This window comes from Pocillopora verrucosa, chromosome 14 (assembly GCF_036669915.1).
Source record: "Pocillopora verrucosa isolate sample1 chromosome 14, ASM3666991v2, whole genome shotgun sequence".
Classification (NCBI taxonomy): Eukaryota; Metazoa; Cnidaria; class Anthozoa; order Scleractinia; family Pocilloporidae; genus Pocillopora; species Pocillopora verrucosa.
This window is the reverse complement of record NC_089325.1, coordinates 19,572,095-19,597,168: the sequence shown is the minus strand read 5'-3', so window position 1 is coordinate 19,597,168 and position 25,074 is coordinate 19,572,095. Positions and strand designations below refer to the sequence as shown.

General features: G+C 34.9%; 1 protein-coding gene across 2 annotated transcripts; it reads right to left on the bottom strand.

Moving 5' to 3' along the window:
- Positions 1–251: 251 nt before the first annotated feature.
- LOC131793326 (structural maintenance of chromosomes protein 1A) lies at positions 252–25,036 on the bottom strand. 2 transcript variants are annotated; one of them, XM_059110728.2, is made up of 41 exons: positions 24,919–25,036; positions 24,689–24,806; positions 21,393–21,469; positions 20,905–21,008; positions 19,185–19,305; positions 19,010–19,077; positions 18,725–18,815; positions 17,897–17,974; positions 16,992–17,204; positions 16,478–16,563; positions 15,632–15,680; positions 15,101–15,211; positions 14,113–14,184; positions 13,865–13,962; positions 13,109–13,153; positions 12,567–12,629; positions 11,887–12,078; positions 11,501–11,603; positions 10,854–10,985; positions 10,371–10,522; positions 9,890–10,085; positions 9,130–9,198; positions 8,887–8,976; positions 8,556–8,599; positions 7,027–7,117; positions 6,638–6,668; positions 5,973–6,058; positions 5,767–5,844; positions 5,529–5,612; positions 5,301–5,357; positions 4,950–5,090; positions 4,580–4,654; positions 4,388–4,500; positions 4,028–4,135; positions 3,516–3,576; positions 3,149–3,202; positions 2,959–3,008; positions 2,710–2,784; positions 1,596–1,665; positions 768–878; positions 252–396 (listed from the first exon to the last, which is right to left on the bottom strand). In XM_059110728.2, the coding sequence occupies exons 2-41, from the start codon at positions 24,795–24,797 to the stop codon at positions 334–336; spliced, it is 3,711 nt and encodes a 1,236-aa protein (XP_058966711.1). In that variant the 5' UTR covers positions 24,798–24,806; positions 24,919–25,036; the 3' UTR covers positions 252–333. The 2 variants fall into 2 exon arrangements, with proteins under 2 accessions (XP_058966711.1, XP_058966712.2); XM_059110729.2 differs by lacking the exons at positions 20,905–21,008; positions 24,919–25,036.
- Between the last annotated feature and the right edge of the window lie 38 nt (positions 25,037–25,074).

The following is a 25,074-nucleotide window of genomic DNA, read 5'->3' as shown; positions in this document are numbered from 1 at the left end:
AATTCACAGATTGGAAATATTCCATCCAAAAAAAGATCTTTACACTACCTCCACACCAATTCAAAATTCACTTAGTAACGATTAAAGAAGCTTATCCCTTCCACAAAGCACAGCACAAATTATGCCTTTAGTGTGTTTATCATAACTTCTCAATCCTCTTACCATCAAACTAACCACAGAGCCACCCCATCTTCCATACTTTACAATTCATTTTCCAAAACTTTAAAACGAAAAACAAGACATAACACAGATTCGCCAAACTAAGTATGATTTTATTCAGAATGAAAGTGTTCCTAACCCTAACAAGCTTATGTATCCACTTTATTGTTTCTGCTACTCAGGATACTGAGTCAAGTCCAAAGTAAACACCCGACTCACTGTACAGTCCTTATCAGGCTGCAGAGAAAATTGAATACGAAAGTCAAGGAGAGAGCAACACATGGAAAAAGTTTTCCATTTTTGATTGATGTTGAAATAAAAAAGCATCAGCTATACTTGATACTGTTTATCTGTGTCATTACATTTAGTAGTATATATACTTCTTTTTAATAGAGGACAAGAAGTAAGGAGCAAAGAAAGGGGGTAAGCAGTGTGCAATAAAGTGTAAGAAATGTAATGAATACAGAGGAGAGAATTAAGGGTAAGTGGCTGTGCTCCTTTGTATGGAGTTCATAAAAGCACTGCCAAGACATGTTGCTGAATCATGAAATTGACCCAATAAAAGAAATAACAAACAAACAAAGAGGTTCTTGGCATTAAACACTAACCTCCGCAGTGATTCCAATAAGAGCTTCAGCTCTTGTGTAGAACTCTTCTTTAAGTGAAATCACAATGCACTGAAAATGCTCTCTGGTTTCATTAATAATGTACCTTGCAACCTTAAAAAACAGCATTAATTACATAAGTAAAAATTTTTAATTGTGTGGGTAGGAAGAAAGAAGTGATATTTTCATCATAACACTTTACCTTAGCTAAACCGTTAAACAAATAAAAGTTTTCATTATTGCTAATTATGTAGAGAATTGACTTGACAAGGTACCAAAAATCTACTGATTTGGAAGTACAGACATTAATTCTTGTGCAACAATATTTAGCATTTTCCATACATCAAGCATAAGATATATCCCATCTTATATGAATTACGTGCTGTGAATGGTTACCACCTCATTCACCGATGTTCTTGTTAAACATATACCCTGGTTGCATTTTACACAGAAATTCCTATTGAAATGTAAAAGGTTAGCTTGACAACCAAAAAGGTGGCAGATAATAGAAAATTAGACTATCACAAAGCAATAGATCTTAATTCTTAGACTGAGAGGCTGAAGCATGACCTATACTGTAATGACAAACACAACGACTAACTCTGATTTTACTCGCTTTCACAAAAGTCCATCAAATGGCTCAGTGAGAAAATGATGATTAATTCAAATGTTTCACCAAAGTTAACAATTGACAAAAAGACAAAGGGAAGAAATTTTTGGCATTTGCTGTAAAAGTTATGCTCAACCTCTCTAAGAACTTGCAGAGATGTGTAATGGGAAGTTTGGGTGTAAAATGAACAATAAGTGAACATTAGCATCGGACATATTCACCTTGTTGATGTTAGTGTTGTCCAGGGCTGCATCTATTTCATCCAAAACAAAGAATGGGGCAGGCTGGTAGCTTGAGAGATTCAAGAAATAAATCAAAATAAAAACATTGAAAAAACTATTCTTTAGCCCACTTTTATGAATCAATGATCTTCTGAAATTGTCTGGAAACTACAGTGGCCCATAGAGGACCTGCCACATTTTTTTTATCGCGCAATAAAATCAAAATATCGCATGATAAATGGGAAACATGTTAGGTCACATAATCGGCTGTTACACATGTTGTTTCTGTGGATGGCTGCCACAGTTGAGGAGGTATGTTTTGAGGTCAATAGAAACAAAATGGCAACAGCGAAGCAAAAGAAATTGTTGGCTGCTCAGTTTACTGTAATTCGCAAAACGAGACAGATTAGATAATCCACTCTCGTTCTCAGACACTGACGGCCATCCCTAAAAGTGTCTCGTAAGATTTTGCAAAATCAAGGTTTACTGCACTGATTCACAGAGCTATGTGTCATAGAAGTATTGCAAAGTACTGCTAAATGATCTCTTTACGTAATTAAAATGAACTATTGACCTCAAAACCTACCTTCTCAACTGTGGAAACCATTGTCATCCATGGAAACAATGTGCATGACAGCCAATTAAGTGACCTAACATGTTTCCCATTTATCGCACAATAAATGATTAATTATCGCACAATAAATGATTAATTATTGTGCGATAATTTTTATTTATTGCACACTAATTTTTCATTTATCGTGCAATAATTTATCAGTTATCGCATGATATTGGATTTTATCATGCGATAAAAAAAATTGTGGCATGTCCTCTATGGGCCACCGTAGAAAACTGCTGAGAAAATACAAACTAAAAATGATAGATGACACTTATGACATGCTTGTGGTAGTGGTTGCTATTATCACAATGTAGCTTATTCAAGACTCTTGACTTGATTCATGGCTACAATTGTTGCACCAAATGAAACCAGTTTAAATTTATGCATCTCCATTACCTTGACAACATTCTGTGACAGCCACAAAGATTCTCAGTCACACAAAAGCAAATTGTTATAACCTGTCATTGCCAAGTGTATCATTACCTTTAGCTTAATTACCTGTGAATACTGAAGAGAAGAGCAAGTGCAGCAACAGTCTTCTCTCCACCTGATAAATTATCCATTGGTCGAAACCTAAGTAGTTAGAAAGATAATGTGTAACTGGTATGAATGCAAGGAAAGTAACGTATCACATACTTCTTTTTTCCCTCAGAGAAGGTTAAAATAACCTGCCTAAAGGTGTCTCACATATCTGTATGATAAGTAACAGTAAGAAGAAATAAGTAAGAGGTGACTGGGCAATAACACCTTTTCCCTGGTGCTACACAGTTGTAATTGATTCCTCCAAGATAGGGTTCCTGCAAAAACATAAAAGAATTAATTTTTCAAAACACAAAGTAGCTAAATAACTACTAGTATTTACTTAATCACTCATATTCTCTTGCTCAAAGTTACTAAAATAAGACAAACAGGTTTTTCCTTAATGTAACAGTCACACCTCTGCATCCTCTGGTCCAAGGAATGCTTGGGCACTAGGATTATTGGCCAACTCCTGTGGACAGGATATATAAGTGAGTGACTTCTTCATCACACATAGTTGCTTTGATTCTTACTTCATTGCAAAATAAGCCACCCAAATAATAATTGATATACAGAATAACTGTAAAATGACTAATCAATGCCACAGAAAACAAAAGAAATAACCAGCTTAAAGAAACCTATTCAAAAAAAATTTAAGTTGTGTTGAGAGTTAAATGTTAGAGTGATTTCTTTTACAACTTAATGAAGTGACAATATCACATGATGAAGAACCATTCTACAAGAACTCTCTATCATGTCACAACTTAACTATAATCCTCAGTTACCTTGTATATGTCATCTATTCTTTGTGAAACATGTTCAAATGCATCCATAAACCGGTCATACCTGACCAATAATAACAAAGGTAACAAAGTATTAGCACTATTCAGTTGGCAATCAAAGTAATGGTGGATTTTTTCACCAGGGGGGGGGGGGGGGAAATTTACCTCTACATTAAGCTGCCACCAGGGGCTCCTTTTTCCCAGGAGCATATTAGTTAGACAGCAAAAGAGATTGCATTTAGGGTACTGAGGGGTTTTAGTCCCAGCACTAACTATTGTGCTACTACACTATCCTACTTCCCACTCACCAAAAAAGAATGCCCTATACCAAGTTACCTTTCCAAACTGAACAACAAAAAAGATGAGGCATTTGAGACAAAAGAATGCCTGCCCACTATCCAAAAAACCTTCTAAAACATAAGTGTTATTTCTATGTTGAGATACTTCCAGGTGTCTCATTTTATGAGCCTTATAAAAACCATGGCATAATAATGTCAATGCAACTCATGGCTGACCTATTTTTTTTGACAGTTTCAAACTCAATCTTGGCCTTTCTTGCTTTGTTTCGTGCTTGCTCAAACTCAGCACTTGTCTCTTGAAATCGACTACTTACTCCATCCAATCTAAATTGAAAAAAAATTAGCAATTAACATTTAGCTATCTTCTACATGATGTTAACCTTGCTTTATCTAGATAATCTGAAAAGAAAGAGGAAGGTTGATTGCTACCTTGATTAAGTTTTTCAAATTAGAGGGCAAATGCTACTGAATGTTAAAAAGTATATTAAATCCATTCAATATCATATTTATATTTATTATCTTTCTCTGTTATCCTGTTCATACAACACCTTTTTCATTTGGTGGAAAATTGCTTACTTCTCAAGTGCCTTCATATTTGGAGCCTGTATCCTCTGTAAAGTTGCCTGCAGCTTGTTCACCTTGTTTGCCAGCTCATTCATTGTGTTACGGATTTCTGATGGGTCTTCAAGCTGATCAGTAACAAAAGCAGTTAGAACAATGGTCAAGAGAGACTAGCACCTAGTAACTGACATGTTGTACTGAACACACCTGCTTTAAGCTTCGACCAAGTGAAGAGTAGTCAATAATTAGATTGGCCTCCCTCTCATAAGTGATCTTGGCCCCCTGTAGGAAGAAAATCCACATCAATGGACTGAACATAAATAATCAAATGAGAACTGCAGTAAAGTATCATTCACATTAAAATCAACAACTCATCTCCCCTTATTGATCAATCCTATAATTGTTCTGAACCTAGTCACCCCCCAAAGTAAAAGAAGAAAAATTTGATGAATACAAAGACAGGCATCAAGTTTGTTTACAATGATGTTCTAGATGGCCACAACGAGAATTTTGGTTTTCATGTAACAATTTTCCAAGTGGTTCTGTGTACCCTGCAAGGGTCAGCAGTGGAGATTACCTGTGTGCTTGTGCTGTCAATTTCCATTGATGATGATTCTCCTCGGTCCTGACTTGACATTTCTGGCTGACTACTTGAAGGTTCTCCAAGATCAATATCATTCATTCCTCCCTTTTTGAAGGGAAGGAAGATGTCTTCCATCTGTCATTGTCATATAACCAAAGAGGAAAATTAGATTTAAAAAATGCAAATACAAGCACATAAAATGAGTCATTAAGTGGTTGAGTAAGTGAGGATCTTCACTAAGAAATTCATCCTAAGCCATCATCCAATGAAGTGCATCGAAACACAAAAACAACATAACTAAAATAAATGCTCCATTACCAGCACTCAGATAACTGTCATTATTACCTTGCATGACTTTAAGAGACTGTGACGATCTGCTCTCTTTTGCTCCAACTGAGTTTCCTATACATTAAAGTTATACAGAAAGATTACTGAAACAAGTCTGAACATTCATGCAAATTGTATATTACAAGAAAAGCACAATACATTCAATGCAGTCTTGATGAAAAACCTCTTTCTTACAATATTTTCTAAAAAAAAAATCAACCATTAAAAAATTCCAATGAAATTCACCATGGCAGTGATTTGTTTTTGATGAGTTGTAACATCCTTCATGTGATGCATAAAGCTTTTCTTGACTTCCTTTATTTCCAGATCCTGGAAGAGACATGTAAACAAGGTATAGATCCTGGTCGGCAACTATTGGTTTTATTTTAATATAAACATTCAAAACAGAGGATTGAACATAAAAACACCTGAACAAACACATAGTTATTATGTCTTGCACGAGTGTTGCTTATTCCCTGTTTACCTTCTCATCTATCTGAGACTTCTTTGCTGATTTTTCCAAACGCAGCTTTTCCAGCTCTGTTGTGTCTTTCTCAATTAACTGCAAATAAATCAACCAGTTTAATTAATTAATATGTCTAAAATGGTGAATTTTCCTCATAAATGAAAACATAAAAATAGTAATTTCTGTTACATTCTTGAAGCAAGAGCATTGAAGGAAGTAGTTACCTTCAGTTTCTCCTTTTCCTCTCCTCTGAGTTTTTCAATCTCTAATTCATCAGCTGCCATGCTTTCCTCCAGTTTTTTTAGTTGACCTTAAAACAAATTGCCATTTGACCAAACCTTTTAAATCAAGACTTATTGACTAATGTGAGCACCAAAATCTTTGTAAATACATAGATGTGTTCAATAGCATTAGTCAAGGTTTAATAATAAAGGAGCACAGAGGCATTTGTCTGAACAACAGATGGGAAAAGGCTTCCTGGTTTCTAGAGGAAAAAAATTGTCAGGGAAGCATAATTGTTTTGTTTGGCTTCTCTTCTTTCTTTCCTTTTTTTCTGGTTCCCAGAAGGGAGGGTTTTAGGGCTGTGACTGCAATTTATAAAAGCTAATGTGTGTGGAGATTAGATTTGTCACATGCTATTTGACACATGCTATTTTCCAGCAATCCTCAAACTTAATAGTAAACTATCAAAAGGGGCATCACTAATCATACTTACTGGGCATTGAGGACATAATCATCAAACATGACATAATCATATACTAGATAGAATTTTTACTATAGATTTGTTTTATTATAGATTGCTTAGCCTCAATGATGCAGACTGGATAAATTGCTTCTCATCTTCTTGAAAATGCCACTATATGAAAAATTATTTTCAAAAATTTCATACCTTTGGTATCTCTTCCTTTCTCATACTCCAACTGTAAAATCAACCAATAAGAACTAGTGAGATTTGTAATGATTACTACAGTTAAAGTGGATGACAGAGTTTAAGATTTGATGACATACAAAGTAGTATGTTGCATAAATATCTTTTCTGAGAAAAAAAATACCATGACATTGGGAGTTTTAGGGATGCAGTGCACACATTCATACTGCTAACAAAATCGCTGCTCTCTTTTTGAATGAGCATTTTTATAGATTAGAAAAATCTCCTGGAAAGCTTTTATAAATGAATAAATAAAATGCAAAGATACCATGTGAAATGGTTGTTAATAGGTAATATTTACAGGTGTCTCATATAAACTTCCAGGAGAAAGAGTATGTGGATTTCTAAACCTGATTTATGAGGCGTGACTCCTGGTTGTTAAACTCTAGGCGGCGTTGATCCCTCTCTAGCCGTGCTTTAAGTTGTTTTTCTTCATATTGCCTTTGTATAATAAATTTTGAAAAACAGAGGATTATTGTCAAAAGAAAATAACACTAAAAGCACTAAATCAGACTTAAGAAAGCTCAAATGGACTGTAGGGTCTGATTTCATACATTACTTACACAAAAAAATGAAACAATTTGTTGATCTTGTGCTCATATGAATCAATTTCACCACCCTTGTCATTTACTGATCACAACCTTGCATGAATCAAATACTTTATGATCATCTTCCATACAGGTTATGCCAGCAACAGAACAACCAACTTAAACATCCTTATTTTGTGTTTGGTGTTAACAACTCAACAATGGGCTATATTTTTGCCATTCTCTACTGTTGAAGAAGGAAAAACATATCTAGAAGCCCTTTTCAACACAGATTAGAAATCTGTGTGGAGGACTTAAAGTGATTCCTCAGTGTTGCATTCTGTATCCTGTACTGCTCATAAAAATCATATAATCAGGCCAATAAGCATGTGTGCCTTCTGAGAACATGGTATTGTTTTTCATCAATGGACCAGGTGAAGAGGAAAACGGTCTTTAGCTTTTGAATGAGCACTGTGATCTACCTTTTTTAATTGCATAATCTAAATGTACAAATTATCCCCTTTATATTGGGAAATTCAAAAAAGGAAAAAAAGATATAGCTAAAAGCATGTACAAAGCCTGTTGCTTGATAATGCAAATTATGACCTTGAAAGCAAGGACTCGTTTAAAATTGCATGATTTTCCATAAATTATACATCAAATTGGTTCATATACTAGAAAATTTCTACCATTTCAAGTTTTTTTGAAGTGTTACTTTAAAAACCCCTGCTTCTGGTTACCACAAAATTTACTGTGAACTGATGAAATAATGTACATGACTAGTGCCAGTACATGCAAAAATGGGGGAAGATTTGCTGATTGTATCTCTTAAACAAGCACAATTATCTATTTTTTCCATTGAATTTTTCAAAATAAACATTGGTAGGAATCATTAAAGGAAAGTTTAAAAGAATTTTGTTTAATAACTTTTTTTTCTGAGGAATCACTTTAAAGCCAAATGACTCTCTAATTCAGACAAAGAAAACAGATTCAAAGTGAACTAAAGGTTACCTTACACAAAGTGAATTTACCATCAAACTGACAAAACACAAATAATATGACAAGAAATATCAATACTTCTTTTTCAAATTATGAAAGCCTCTTTCTTGTATACAGTGGAAACTTTTGCCTCTCATTAGCAATGATATATATTATATTCTGTAAGTGCTTAAACAAACAAGTTTTTGACAATTGCATGTATTAAAAAAATTATGGAGATTATTACAACCTAAATAATAGATAAATCTGTACATACACCCTCTCATAAATCTTAAACATAAATTCAGGCAAAAAAGTGCTCCTGATATTAAGGTTTTGAAAGTCAAAAAAGTTATCTTTAAAGAGCAACACACCTTATGTTCTCCACATTTATTTGCTCACAAAATCCTCTGAAAACCTGAGATTAAATACATGTTTAGATGGTACTAAGTCTGATAAACTTGATATCCTTTAGGAGGATACAACTTAACTGCAATGTGAATGCTATTTTCCTCATAGCACCATTTATACTCACCCCCTCCACCAAAAATAAAAAGATAAATATGTAGAATTAATCAACTAAACCAATCAATCAAGAAGTACATGTGACAAAATAATCATTCAGAAAGCTAGAAGAATCTGGGGAAGAGATTTAATTTTATCAAAACCGTATTTCCATACATTATAATAACTACTATGGCTTACCTGGTCCTCCACTCTGTTCATTCTTTTCTCAGTATTTGTGATTTCTTCACTCCTCTTGGCCATTGAAAGAAGCAACTTCTCTCTCTTCGGCTAAAAAGAATGCAAAGAACATTAATTTTGAAGTTTCATTCTCTTGTGTAAGTCAGGCAGGAGTTAACAACAAAGCCAACATGCCAAGAAAGGCAAGGTCACCACTGACAACATGTAGTAAAAGAACAGTCATTAAGGAGTGTGTGGGTATACCTCCAGGCTGTCTAGTTCTTTCTTTATGATCTTCAGCTCCTTAGAAATTTCTCCAAGAGTTTGTTTTTCCTTTTAATGACAAGAAAACCTATCAGTGACTGTGAATATGTGAAAATCATATATGTTACATTGTTACTACCATAACAGGTACAAAAGGAGTGGAGATCATCATGTACATAGACTAAAAAAGGTTTAAATCTTTGATACCTAAAAGTAACTAGCACCTGATATTGTCTTGCAATATCACCCCTGAATCACCCAATAAGGTCACAAGAATAAATGATATGATCATCAACTAAAGATGATCTTGAATGTTGAAAAAAAAATTGTCCTTTTCAGCACTTTAGTAAATGTATGGGGAACAGTATGGAAAACATGCCTACTGATTTAAGTGCAAGGAATGCATGAAGCTCACTTGTAACTACAATTTTGATGTAATGAATGTCTAAGCACATCTCACGACCAAAGTGCCTCTGTTTAGGCACTTAAAGTGGGATGACAAAGAACCAAGCCCAACAAAGCATGATGGGATTTGTGTTTTTTTTCCTACTTTGATCAAAGTCCTACTTTTTAGTGTCAGGGTGGATTTGGAAATGAGTAAATGTAAGGTAAAAGGTTTATTCTGCTAAATAACTAAGTAACTGCCACAGCAAAGAAAGTTAGAAAGGGTGTTTAGAGGGGCTTGAAATAGCAATAAATAAGGACATAAGCAACTGTAACAATGTGCATGGCTGATGACTGTAAACTGAAACTGACTTACTGTAGTTTCTTTATCCTTAGTAGAGTATCTCAGTCTGTGTTCAAGCCCATCAATCTGAGATCTCAGGTTCTGCAGTTCTGGCTCTTTCCTACGGTGTTTGCTAAGATCTTTTAATTCTGCCAAATAGCTGTCACGTTTTTTCTTCATTCCCTCAACTTGCTTCTCATCCCACCGTCTAGCCTTTGCCTTTAGATCACTTTGTGCCAAAAAAGAATAAATAGAAAAAAGATACAAAGACAGCTGGATTCAAGTTATCTAACATTGATCAACATTGGCAACATTGACCTTATCTTTCATGAACTGAGTTTGTAAATGTGTCTACCGAGCCATTTATATCTAATTGAAGATGTCTTAGCCACATAAATACCATAAAAAAGCTGAATTTGTGGGCATTGTAATAACTCCAGACACTGCACACTGAAATGCAACTTGGCTTTATTTCTGAAACATTATATGAACAATTCAAAAACCATTATCATACCTTACTCCACCAGAAATTACACCAGACTTTTGGAAAAGTGTTCCATCTAAGGAGACTGTCTTCTTTCTCTCTGCACCACCAAATGCAAGCTTTCTTGCTTCCTCCATTCCATCACAGACAAGGGCATTTGCACAAGCAAACTGCAATGCTTTCTACAAAGCAAACAAAATATAGTTGCATAACAACAGTTTAGTCAGCAGCATATCTATTTGCCAACTTTTAGCTCTCATTAAGTAAAACTTTTTTCACTCAAACTCTATATTAGCCTCTTCCTTAATATTTAAAGCCCATAACACTGATGCAAAAGGATATTTTTTTACCACAGTAATTACAAAAAGTGAAGGTATAGTCTATCCTAGGGATAAAGGGGTCCCCATCAATTTAGGAGCATAGAGCATAACCAACCATTGTAGAGTTTTCAACCATTTTCATACTTAGGCAGTTTTTAATGATTGTAACTATTCAAAAACCTTTTGTAAGTACCTTGACAACTGGTGGGTTGTATCTAATTACATCAATGACTAGCTTAGCAGTACCACCAATCTGCCTCAACTTTTCATTGATAGGCTTTACTTGAATGCTGTCCAGAGGAAGGAACATCTCAGGATCAGCTCGCTATCAGCAAGAAAAAATCACCAATCAGTTTAGCACGCAACATACTAATCAGTTCAGTTTTACGTGGAAATTTGCTTGCCCTGTGCATTCAGTGGGTGGTTTTCTGCTTGTAACAATTAGTTTAAATATTAAAAAAAAAACCCTGTAAAATGTGTTTGATATTCTTGTCTTTCCAGTTTGTGTACCTGTTGAAAATTAAAATGATGACAAAAAATATTTTAAAACTGAGCACAGTAAATAAGAATGATTGCAACTTAAGGGAATCTTGACATCTAAAGTTTTTTTTAAGAAACCCAATACCATAAAATTGCCGGTTTAGGCTATTGGAGGAAGAAGAAAAGACACAACTCTTAATTCCCAGTCTAGAATGGAAAGCTGTCATTTCAAATTAAGAGCAAATAAAAACTTATTCCTCTCTGCCAAGCACCTTGGTAGCTACAGCTTCCTCTTTCACAAGTCAGGCAACATCCATTCCATAACTAAAGGACATACAAGGCGAGTAAGCCTTTACTAACCTGTTCTCTTAAATATTGAATGCAGTCTTTTCCAGTTTTTTCTGTATCCACAACAATGGCATCCATGTTTCTTCCAAGGACCCTTGTTATTGCAAGTGTATACCTAAGAAGCAAGAACATAAAAATAAATAAGTATATATTTAATAAAAATTGCTTTCTGTCTTGAATTAACTCAGGACTTTCTTTCCAAAGACCTATACACATAATATGTCCTCTAGGCTGGCAATAACTGCTGTAACTCCCCACACCTGATACAACTGAGCTCACTTGATCTGTGGACATTAGTGCACAGTTCTCAAGTTTTCAATAAGGCAAACAGTTGTGTAAAAAGACAGCCCTTGGACCTATGAAATTAAGATAAAAAAAAAGACTGTATGTATACTAACTTTTTGTGGACTGGTTCACAGAGATCTATAAGTCGTCCATAAACCCCTGGGAAGAGTCTCTTCATGCTCTCCAAAAGTTCTTGCTTCTTTTGATGTCTAGCACTTTCATGTTTGTCCATTTTGGCTTCATTTAATTCTCCCTGTACACCTTCAAGAAGTTGACTTATTTCGCTATGACGAGAGTTGGCATCACTAGGAAAATAGCATAATGAAAGGGAGGTGAACATTTTCCTCCACAGTATACTATGAGTTAACATTTTGATCTAGTTTTATTTTTAATATCTCTTAAATTAGATAATAACAGACATTTTCCAAGAATGACTTCCTTGTATTTGACAAGGAAGGCATTCAAGACAAGTTTTAAAAAGATACTGAAAATTCTATAGGCTTGCAAACTTATAATAACTAAACAGATGCAAAAGAACACTCATTGCCACACATTTCAAAATGTTCTAATGTTTTTATTTTCATCTTTTATCCAATTTCTTCCCCATCTCTTTCACACTTTATGAATCCTTTTATGGACTTTGCTCTTATGTTTCCAGCTTTTGTCTACCCCATGAAAAGCATAATTTGGAAATTGAAAAAAAAAAGTGTTCTGGTTGATCTAACCACCTATGAAGAATGACTTAAACTAATATCTTGAAATACTGTGGATGTAGAAATTTAAAAGAACTTACTTGATGTCCTTTTCCATTTTGTCATGATCTTGCCTCAACTTATCCACTGTTTGTATGTTCGTGCTTCAGGACCAAAAACAAAGTGAACATTAACATGTGTATCTAACATATGTTTTAATCTTACATCATAATGGATCAGAGAATAATTATGAGTCTCCGTTCTCTGATGTTTGGTTGGTTGAGAAATTAAGTGCTAAATTGAAAGGTCTGAGTTTGAGTTTAAGTGAAATTCTTACCATTTTTTCAGACTTTCTCTCTACTTCCCATATTTTTCCCATCTATGAAAATGTGTTTGCAAATTTTCTAACTTTTTCAACATTTATTTAATCCCTATGAACCCCCATAAAACTTCATGCTTATCAGTGTGAACAAATTGTTAGGGAAAACTAGTATTAGGTGCTAGAAAATAGCCATGCCTGAGATATAATGACACTTCAAGAAAATATAAACATTAGTTTAATTTTGTAAACATGTAAGTCTACCCCAACAACCATTTCATTTACTTGTCAGAAAAAGAAATTGTTAAATGAGTGATTACAAACCTAATATATTCATCAAGTTTTTCAATTCTCTCTGTGAGTTGAGTCCTGTTGAGTCAGACACAGTTATTCATGTGGTTTATGATTGGATAATTTAAAAATAAGATGCCATATAAAACAAAAATACAACTATAGAGAGGACAACCAAGATTCTTCTCTACAGGCCTCATATATATTCATCACACTGAATAAACAGTGGAAAGAGCAAGGGAAGGGGTGGGGAAAACTAACTTGACAATGAGCTGGCACTCCTCACAATGCTGCAAGTTCACACTCAAAGCACACGCAGAGCCCATGGAATTCCAGTGCATGTACATATGCATATGCGAAAAAACCACTGACTACTAGAGAATGCTGATGCTCTTTGTTGTTAACTCCTTTATATTCTATTTAACTGCATTTAATCATAAGAAAAACCATAGTAAAATGCTTTGAATTTTCGGTCAAAAATGTTTGTTTCAATTTTTCCCCATTTCACAATTGCCCATATGTGCTGACAAGTTGACCACCTAAGTTGGGGGTGCTACCTGTCAAATGGAGTTCTATTAAATATTTGCTTGTACTGTACAAGTAATAATAACAATAACATTTGGTATCTGTAGTGAGGGTTGGGCCATATTGTCATTAATAGTCATGTGTATAGCCAACACAAGACTAAACAAGGCATAGATACTTGAAACAGCAGATATAGTTGAAAAAGCAAATGGTTAAAATTTTTGCCCCTTCTTGTTAACTCAACTCTTAGAATCCAGCACACACCTTTGATCTGTCTTGTGTTTCTGCTGAGCAAGAAGATCCACCTTTTTCTGTTTTAACTGGTCTAGGAATTCCTGTTCAGAGTTCTGCTCTCTCACAATCTTGTGATGTGACAAGGTAACAAAGAGATAATTTTTAGGAAAAATTAATGTATACATCATAAAAAAAGAACTTCAATTATTCACAATACAATATCTGGTACAAATAAAAGGGAACTGAGCTTACAATCTTTAACTGTAATAAGTTTGTACCTTGTCTAACTGTAACTTAAGGGCTGCAGTCTCCCTCCCAGCCTGTTCCTTTAATGCATGATATTGTTCAACCTATTAATAAAACATAAGAAATAGAATGTTTACTAACTCCACAGAGGGATTTGGAATATGTTTATGAGAATCAAATACTGAGATAACTGAACTTATGCTCTCTGCCTTTCAGTCTTGCAAAGGAATTTGTGAAAATATTGTGTTTATTTTGTCTTTTTTTTTGGAAATGTTTATTAGTTTCCTATCTGAATAATTATGCACAACAAGAAATGTAACAAAAAAACTGATTGGGTCTTAATAAAGGCAATGTCAAGTTCGCAACTTCTTTGTCTCAGTTGACTGCAATTTAAAGTTACAAACATTTGTAATATCCCAGTACTAATATAGGAAACAAATTACTTCATGGTCAGTTTGCATGTACAATTTTTATTTTTAGACTCTTTCATTCCTTGGCACCTCTCCACAACCCATGATTAAAAATCATACACCCTCACCAACCATGAAGAAGGCCATATTCATAACATATTAGAATTTGTGAAATGTGACTGGTTTTTATTGGTTGAGTGACCAAGCTTTCTGTAGTTGGAATGAAAAGTTTTGTACTTAAAACCAGTAAGAATATTGAAGCCTGACTTTCAATAAAGATTTGTTGTTTCATTGTCATCATCAAGTCAGTGACAAAAGGATGATGTGTATGCACTAAAATCTTGGAGTAGCTGAGCTGTTAAATGTCTGTTGTATTTCAGTGCTGTGAATACTTTAGTTTCAGAAAAACCTTGCAGAGGTGATCGGATTCTCCTATGAAAGTTGGCTTGATCAAGCATGGTAACAATCAATCTTGAAACCAACAATGAAGTACAGGTTGACTTCAACACTTGAATGTATTTTCCCTTAATCAAGAACATTTTAATTATAATTATCAATGGCACAAATAAGTTGTTCCCTAATTCTAGGAAGTGATGTATGACTTTTACACCTGTGAATCCATCAGTTCCACATTTTCATCTTGACTTGCTCCTGACACATCTTCCTCATACTTTGCTGCTGCATTGCGAACCTCATCCAAATCATGCTCAAGCTCCCTGATCTGTCAGAATTAAATGAAAAGGTTTTTAATGATGTTCTCCATGTGAAGTACCTTTACAGGGGTCTTCCAAAACATTCTTACACAGCTTTCACATATAATTTTACTTCCTGTAACAGCATGTTACATTACACTACTCCCTTCAGTTAATTTATTTTCAAATCTTTAAGCAATGTGTGGAGATTATGTATCTCATGCACATTATATTTTCCTCATTACTTCCTTGTTTATAATTTCTTTTTTGATTTGTTCAATAATTTTAATTCTTCAATGCACATGCTAAACTTTGAACTTGTTTCAAAAGAAAAGGTTTCAATTTTGATTGCCAACAGTGTAAATATAGGCATGTACAGTATGTACATATTTGACTGTATTGCCTATTAAAATCACTACAATATTTTCCTGAAAATACATTTAACTTACTTCAGCTTCATGCTTTTTATGAACATTCTTGGCTTTGTCAAAAGCTTTCCTTCAAAGGCAAAGAAAAGTTTCACCTAAGTGTCATAAAAACTATTGCAGCTATTGTTCAATTTATCCGTGTTAAACAAAAAGAGCAATTTTCAATTGAGTGTTGCAAGTAATCCTCAATGGCTTTTTTTTACCCTCTGTGATTGGTCCAGAAAACTTGCAACACTTTCTTAACCAATCAGATACAAAAGTAAAACCAATCATGACTTGGTCACTGGTGTTTTCCCATGATTTAGGAAGTTGGTAGGTTTTACTTTCAGTACTCATTCTCCTTTCTTCTGTCTGGCCATTGTGACTACTTTCAATTCGTTTTGGTTTTACTACACTCAATCAAAAAGCACTCCAGTAGGAGTATGCAATAAAATCCTTTCTTTATTTAGCTGGAAAGGTCCTTAGATTCATCTATCTGTGTTGAACTGATCTATATGTATACCCAAATTTTAAGGTGACAATACAGCACCCAAAAGAATGTTTCAAAGCAAAATTTTATGAAATTTTATAATGATATGATCAGAGGAAAATTTTCCCAGTATCAAAAGTATCTCAAACTAACCATAACTTATAAATGGGATAGTTCTGCTTTCATTTATAAAGCACCTTACTATTTCCTGAAATCCTTATCCAAAGTCAAATAATGATACAAATAAAATAGCTCAGTGAGTAGAGTGTGCTACCTGTACTAAAAGCCCCATTATACTTCACTATGCACAATAGGGTTAAAATTTATCTTGTGCCAGTAAAAAACTCTAATAGATCTGATACACTAAGGGTTAAAAAAATAAAATCTTAGGTCTTTACTTAGAAGATTCAAGCCGCTTCAAAACATGAGAAGTTTTCTCCTTGGCTTTAATATACTGTGGTCTGTTCTTGTTCAGTTCTGCTTCCTGTACAAAATAGAATAACGCTATTGAAATCATTGCATAAGTTCAGGTTCAAGTTATGACACTGTTGTAATTACCAACTATAATTATGACTTTGGTCTAAGATTATTCTGTGGTAAACTCAAACTAAGCCTAGAATTGGTGTAAAAAGTGCTATGCATACATGAGTGACACACTATATTCAATGTCTAAACTTTCCTGCATGGTTCAAAGTTAGCTACTATTTTAATACTGTGCTTATTTCAACAAAATAGGTAACTTGCTTTTCTCTGCATCATTATTCCTCATACCTAATGGTATGCTGTACCAATGTCAGGGCAATTAGCAACATTTGTGGACTTGGATACACAATTAATGCATGAAAATATTCTGCATGTTTTAGCTACTTTGGTAGTAAACTATATAAAAGAGGTTTTCTCTAATTTTGGTACCTTGCTAGTAATTTTCTTCTCTACAAAAGCCATCTCCCTTGATAACTTAGCGCTGTCTTGTTTCTTACTCTTGAGCTGCTGGTCAATTTCATTTTTCCTTTGGTCAAGTTTGTCCAAGTCACGAGATTTAGCTTTCAGTTCACTAGTTAAGTGATTTATACTTTGTTCATTGTGATACAACTGGAACAACTTAACTTCAAGTTGACAACTTTCCTGATGAAATTAAAATGAACAAACAGAACCTATCAACATTAGCAAACAGTATCATTTTGGGAAATGATTTTCCATAATAATAAAATATTATAGCTTAATAGTCATTATCAATTTAGACAAAGCTTGTTGGATTGCTTTGATCTACAGAGCACAGTTAACTATGGTTAAACCTGCTTTAAATACACACTCATAGGACCCTTGCTAGTGTCCACCTAACACATGGCATCTTCTTGCAGGTTCTAGTAAATCATGCAATTTTTATAGTAATATATCATTAACTACTTCATCAATTCAAGTGTTAGGAGCCTTTTCTTGTGTATGTGCATTACATTTTGTATTGCACTACAATGTATCTACTCAATGACAAAACATCTTGGAAGGGCTTAGGTCACTAAAAGGCTTAATGTTAGTGCTGCATCCACTAAGTAGAGGTGTCTACTGAATATAGGATAGTTTTGGAGTAGATATGGGTGACAAAATCAGGAACTTAGTTGGCTTAATATTACTGATAGGTATCTGCTACATGAGGTATTCACTAAGTAGAGGCTTCACTCTGAATTGTTTTGACTTGCATATCCAGCTAGTGATGGTAATTGCCTTATTCAGCCAGTCTCCAACAATTTTTTTTCTAAAAAAGACTACATTTTTTATGTTGATTAAAATTTTTCCTGTACGTTAGCTTAGAACCTTACCAGTTCTTGATTCAGCTTGTGGTATTTGTCAGCTTCTTCCTTCTCAGCTTTGGCCTCTCTTTTCTCTGCTGCAATTCCCTAAGTTAGACAAAGCAATCACTCCAGTACATATTTTAATTCATTCTGAACAAATTTGCATTTCCCAGTCCCTAGACACACTGTTAATAGTAAATCAAAGCCAAAACCTTTCATCTGTTGGAAATAATGAGTTGTTCAAGATTAACTCACTGAAGAGAAAATGAAACTTGCTTTCTTTAACAGTGTTCAGATGTGTCAATGACTGAAAAGCAACTGCAAATTGTCTTAATTTGCATTTGGAAGTGCATCAATTATCTGATAGCATTCTATAAAACTAGGCCTTGTTTCCCAAGACAATCCACATCTCAGTGAGCATGGTAAGTTATAGGGTCTTAGTTTTCCTCTTTGATTTATGGCCCACACACTTTGTGGTTTTGAATGCCTTGAACATGCCCAACCACCCAAATGTTTTTGACACTAACCATATAGATTGATCTGAACATAACAGAGAGCTAGTTTGGGTTATTTTTCTTTTCCCTTGAAAGTGATCAAGATATTCCCCAATTTACAAGAGGAAAGTCTGATTATGTGCCAACTTTTAAATGACGTTGAAAACAAACAAAAGTCATCTTTTAAACTAGAAACATTTATTTCTGATTCCTATCAGATGGCATATCTCATAGAAATGCATTTCAGATAAAAATCAAATCAATTTGTTTAAAGGTCCCCATGAATCAGCAAGCAGTTTGTTCTTATTGGAAACAACATCTTCCACAATATTATTAACTGTGAGAGAAAGAACTTTCATACCTTCTTTTTATGGTAATTAAAACTTGTCTCCTCTTCAGCCTTCTGCATGTCTACTTTCTTTTTGTCATAATCGTCTGCAAGCTCACCTGATCTAAAGTTTAGCAAAGCATTTATGAGTAACATGGAATCAAGCTATATATGATGCCCTGGCTGTGTGAAAAAAATTTAACCCTGTACATAGTATCAAAATTTGAGATCATACTCTGAAAATGCCAAAGATGAATAGGGTGTCTGACAGCTTACAAAGAGAAATGTAATAAATAAAGTAACTTATTCCCACTATACCTGCTGATTTTTTCAAACATCTGAGTTCTCTCTTTTGGAGTTTTCATGGCAATCGATTCAACAGTCCCCTGTAGGAACAATGATTAGATACAGTCATCAATATTAGTCCAAGCAATTGTCTCTCAAACCTCAATTGCCATTCTATGCTTAGGAGAGGAAATTATTGAAGATTTACCTGAAACACAAGAAAATTCTTGGCTTTTACCAATATTCCCAAACTTTCAAGTTTTGAAGTGTACTGCTGTGGGGTGACAACTTTGTTATCAATTCTGTACTCAGTGCCACTACCAACAATCCTTGTAAGAAGAATCACAATGAAATGATTTACAAGCTACACAGCTCTTGATAACAATAATAAAAAACCTTTTAAACTGAAATTCACAAGGAACCCAACAAAATTGTTCACATACAGCAGGAAAACTTCAGAGAAATTTAGGGCACAAACATCTCTAAGAGATAACCAAGAGCTGAAGCCACACAAGTCTTTTTGTTTTAGATATGTACTTTTGTCTCAGTGCAAGTAGTTTAAATTGAATTTTGTAAGGAACCCAAAATAGTAGTGACTGGCTCATGCTTGTTGGTGATCTTATCAAGATTTGGGAGTCAAATCCTTTTGGATTTCAAGTACCAAACCACTTATAGTGGTAATTGTGAAGAAGAGCTCCCCAAAAAACCTGTCGGCCGACTGTCGGTCAACTGTCGGCCGACAGTCGGCCGACAGTTGGCCGACAGACGGCCGACAGTTGGTCGTCTGTCGGCCGACTGTCGGTCAACTGTCGGCCGACAGTCGGCCGACAGTTGGCCGACAGACGGCCGACAGGTTTTGCCCGAAATATAGGCTACCTGTCGGCCGACAGTGAACCGACAGTCGGCCGACAGTCGGCCGACTGTTGGTAATGTGTCGGTAACCTGTCGGTAGCTTGTCGGTAGCTTGTCCGTGAAACGTTAACATAAACCTCAATGTTTTCTCTCGGTTTTCGCTTGATACAACATCCAACATGTGTAATACGTTGACAATTGACTTTCAAGATTTGGTGGCTCCTAAGAATCGTGATTTTAGCGGCGCGCGCCTAAATCAATTATCGCATCACGCATCCAAGTCTAATTATCGAATTGTTGCGTATAGTAATTTATTACTTAACATAACGAGTAAAAAGATTCACAGTTGTATCATTTATTAAACTTGAAATTGGAAATAGCAATTCATCCCAAACCTGCAAGATAGAGGACGATGTTAGCAACACAAATGCACAAGGTAAACATTATTGATACATACATAACATACCATAAGAGGCAGCGTTGCATTGTTGGGCGATTTGAACGAAAGTGTTTTTATTGATACGTAGCTTATGGTTATCAGAGTTTTTGGCCGAGTTTTTCGATTAAATTATCTTCCATTGCGATTCTTAGATTGTCTGGTGTGTTGTAAATATATATCCTATATATATATATATATATATCCTATATATATATCCTATACGCATCTGATAACAACATTTTGGAAGAAACGTTTCTTTACATACTTTCAACTTTGCCGTCGATCGGTAAGTAGGTGAAGTCTGTCGAGTCATACATCACCATTACGGATTGTTATGTCACGTTAACTGTTCGTTTTTAACACAATTTTTCTTTTTTCTTAACCTGTCGGTAACCTGTTGGTTAGCTGTCGGTAGACTGTCGGCCGACTGTCGGCCGACAGTTGACCGACAGTCGGCCGACAGGTTTTTTGGGGAGCTCTTCTTCACAATTACCCTTATAGTGCTGCAATACACTATGTGGTGCTGTAAAAGTCCAGTTTTGATGTTTAAAAATTCAGTGTAGAAAAACAGACCTTAAAAAGAGAGTATGCAATTAATTGTTAAGTTTGTAGGGTTTCAAAAGCATATATAACATACTTCCTTGTAAAGTTTATCTCAGTTCCATCTTCCTCTGCATAAACAGCAGTAACCATTGCTGTACTGGATACAGCTTTGCCAATAGGAGCTCCATGAATGAGATCCTGTGTTAGATAAACAAAAAAATTTTAATGATCTTCAATCAAGTCGACCCTGTTCCTTGATTCTTTCTTCTTTCTGCCCCTTGGGGCAAGAAAAAGAGAGACCAGATTGTGATCAAGTAATATGTATAACATAACATGTAGTCAATGCAGCTTATCCCTGAGGATTTTTTTCTGAGTATTGGATCAGTTAAGCATTCATTTAGGCTCACTGTGAAAAATAACTTTATCTTGACACTCATTCAAAACTTAGCTTAAAAAACCTTAATTCCAGCAATTTATTATGTATTTGACCTCACCATGACAACAGCCTTTTGGTAACACATGAATACAGAAGTTATAGTGAAAAAAATTAAATTGTATCTCTGGACTAGGAAATTCACTCACCTTAACAGTACGAACTCTGAGACTTTGTGTGCGTTCTCCAAATACAAAACTGATAGCATCCATTAAATTAGACTTGCCTAATAAAATAAGAATTTAAGTTACTTGTTTAATTTACAAGAGGTCATTCATAACACAATAAACTTTCCAAAAGAGTCAACCTTAGGTATTTAAACTGAATAAAGTCATTGTTCAACTCTGAAAAATAGGTTGAAGTAAAGAACATTTCCCTTCATCAACCAACGACAGGTTTAACCAATACCACAAGCTATATGACAGGCAACTTATTGTTGGTCATGCACCAGTGACACATGTATGTTAGTGAATCTGTAAGACCAACACTCATTTTCCAGTAATTGTGAGGAAGAGCTCCCTGAGTAACCCTGTTGGCTGACTATCAACTGACAGATAACCAAAAGATCAGCAATATTGGTAACATACCCAAGAATGAAAAGAAAAACAAAAGTTTGACTGTACTTCATGGATAATTTGAAAGTTAAAGTTACTCACTCAGAGTCTGAATACATTGAAACTCTTATAAAATGAGTTGTTATCACAATTTAACAACAACATTTCTGCTATGATCTCTCCCAAGACCAAGCTTTCAAATCCCCCCTAATATGCTTTGCAAACCTCTTTTGGTACATCATGTAGTTATACTTAATGTTTACCTTCAGTCTAATTTCTTATTTCTTTGAATTTATAAATTTAAAGTACAAGTGTCTTTGTCATTCTAATTATCTTGTCTATAAGGCAATAATATGATAATCTGTCCATGCTTGAGCTACACAAGTGAGTAGGCAACTGGGGTCTAGATAACCTTTCCAATATGGAATCCATCAACTGTGGTGTTTTTTGGTGGACAATAAAGACTGTATTACAATGATATTGTAACCAACAAGTTACTGACAGATCACCAACAGATTACCATCTGTCTACTTACAGGTCTACTTAACATTGTTGGCCGACAGTAAGTAGACTGTTGGCCGTCTGTCAGCCACCTGTAGGTCAACAGGTTTTTTCAGGGAGTTATTCCTCACAGTTACTCGTTTTTTCTTAGTAATGACTTGACAGTTCACTTAGAACACATACAAAATTACCAGAACATGATTTGGGTTCCACTTGTCATTCAGTTTGACAAAACAATATAGTCATATAGTCCCACTGAGAACACTACTGTCTACAAATTAGCAGCTAATGCACCAATCACATTTGAGGCAATTGTAATGGTTATGATTGGTATGTTAATCAAAACTATAACAAAATTTGTTGAACGTGATTGGTTATCACCAACTCAATTTAAGCACAAAGGACAGTGTAGATCACAAATGCCTTGTTCTTTTTTTTTGTTTATTGCTCTTGTACAAACATTAATTACAGTTCAAATTTTGCGTGCACTACCCTACCTTACATTATGTAACTTTGCATAACGTAGCATGTATTTCGACAATATTGTTCATCACAGTTTGTTCAGTTTACTCAGTAAGTCCACTTGCGAAGCAGAAATTATTTTCATTGTGCGACATGTCGTGCAGCTTCTTTGCCATTAGGCAGTAATTCTAAAGCATCACAACAAAGGTAAGTTTTGTATTACTTAGTTTTTATTGTTACTTTTGTTTTAGTTTTCCTTACCGTATGTAGTTTTAGGTGCATTTAGCTTAATTCACATTATAATAAGCTTTAACTTGCTATTTTGTTGGCAGTTTTAACTGATCCAATCAATACCACCTTACATCAGCAATTGTTGAGATTAAATGTATCGTAAAGTTGCGTTAAAAACTGTCTGATTGATCTGCTAAGATTTAGTTGCCCATAGCAGCTACAGACAGAGTATGCATCATGTTCATATAATGAACAGCATAGGCATCATGCCTAATATATTGTAACTGGAAAGTATGTGTCAAGTGCTGGGCAGCCCTGTTGATGAGCCTTCCACCAACTTAACTTTTGTTTTTTATATAAAAACATATAACCAATGGCTACATTACTTATCAAATTTTGTCATATTTTTGATTGACAGGTTACAGGACTTTAATGGTCAAACTCTGTCCATAATCATACTAATAAATAACAAATCAGACTCCTGTTTTGTGGTCATCCCATTTTGTTACTAACTCATATGATTACAGACCAAATTGGACTCCACTCAGTTCCATAACCATTGCTAATTTTTATTTAATAATAAAGTTTATTACAGACAAAATTGGACTCCACTCAGTTCCATAACCAATGCTAATTTTTATTTAATGATAAAGTTTCGGATTTAACGTGTGCTGCTCATTGGTTGAAAGAGCATGCTCTATGAGAGTATAGAGCATGGGGCTGAGCTAAAGCTGTCACACCATCTACCAAATTGAATTATGTCTGACCTTTTCCAGGACTTCTCTCTAGCTTTTTTCATTAATTGAAAGTGAAATTTTGGGAACAAGTGAGCAAGCAAGTAACAACAGAAGAACCAAACAACCACTTGTAAACAGGCCAGGCGCTGTAATCTACATTATTATAACATGAGCAGAGATGAAAATACTCAAAGAGAAAACAAAATGGACAGTCTAAGTTTTAAAGGTTTTCATGCTCAGTTACATTGTAAGCTTACATAGGGTAATAAAAATCAAACATAGCTACAACTCATATAGTATATAAAATTTTGTGTTCAAAAACAAAACAGGAATGACGAAAAATGTAATTGAACTGGCATAACTGTTAAAATTCATACTTATCATGATGGTGTCAGAGCGACTGTGATCATGCTGAGGTCTATCACAGCTAGCTCATCATGATCTCCAGTCATCACAGTGAAGCAAGCCTCAGAAACTAAATCACCTGCCCTTCGAGTTACAAAATAAGAGCATGCTCTAATATCCTTTCCAATGCACTGAGTGGAAGGCCACATCAGTCACTGTAGAGAAGCCTTGACTCTGTTCTGTTGTAAACTTTACTAGAGCACAAAAGCTATAGCACGAAAGAAGTGTAGGGAGAAACACAAGATTTAGTTGAGTGTTTCTCCCCACTTCTTGAGTGTTTTAGCCGCTTCCCAAGTGCTCAACACTTAGGAAGCAGCTACACTTGACTACGTCTTGTCTTTCTCCCTACACTTCTTTAGTGCTCTAGCCAGTTCCTGCATGCTTTACAACAGAACAGAGCACAGTCAAGGCTTCTCTATTTGTTAATTAACGCTTTGCTCTTAACAAAGTCAACTGTTGATTTGTCCATTTAAAGATATCTCCGTGCTTTCATTCTCAGAGAACCTGAAACTCACACACTACACAACTTAAGCAAATGAATATAGCTATAGTTACCGCATCCATTAGGTCCAATAACAGCTGTGAAACGCTTGAAAGGTCCAATAGTATGTTTTCCTTTATAGGACTTAAAATTTTCTAACTCCAGCCGTTGTAAATAACCCATCTTATGAACCTAAGGGAACACAATGTATGAGAGCTCAGCCAAACACAAAACGACGAATACAATTTTTGCGAATATATCTTTTACATTTGAAATACAAACACGAGTGACTCTTTAAACGTACTTTTATGACTGAAGGAATGCTCCCAAACCCTGCCGACTCAAGTTAGCTTCCAATTTAGCACAAATTTGGCGGGAATAATCATAACAGATAGACAGCGATCGAGACTGCCAGATATCCATTCGCGCATGATCAGTTGATAAGCTGCTGACTGGATTG

Coding starts and splice junctions, on each gene's coding strand:
- LOC131793326 (XM_059110728.2), bottom strand. CDS start 24,797: ATGGGTTATTTACAACGGCTGGAGTTAGAAAATTTTAAGTCCTATAAA. Junction 14,185..15,100: donor TGGAACTGATGGATTCACAG/GTGTAAAAGTCA, acceptor TTTTATTAATAG/GTTGAACAATATCATGCATT. Junction 6,669..7,026: donor AGTCACGCCTCATAAATCAG/GTTTAGAAATCC, acceptor TTGATTTTACAG/TTGGAGTATGAGAAAGGAAG.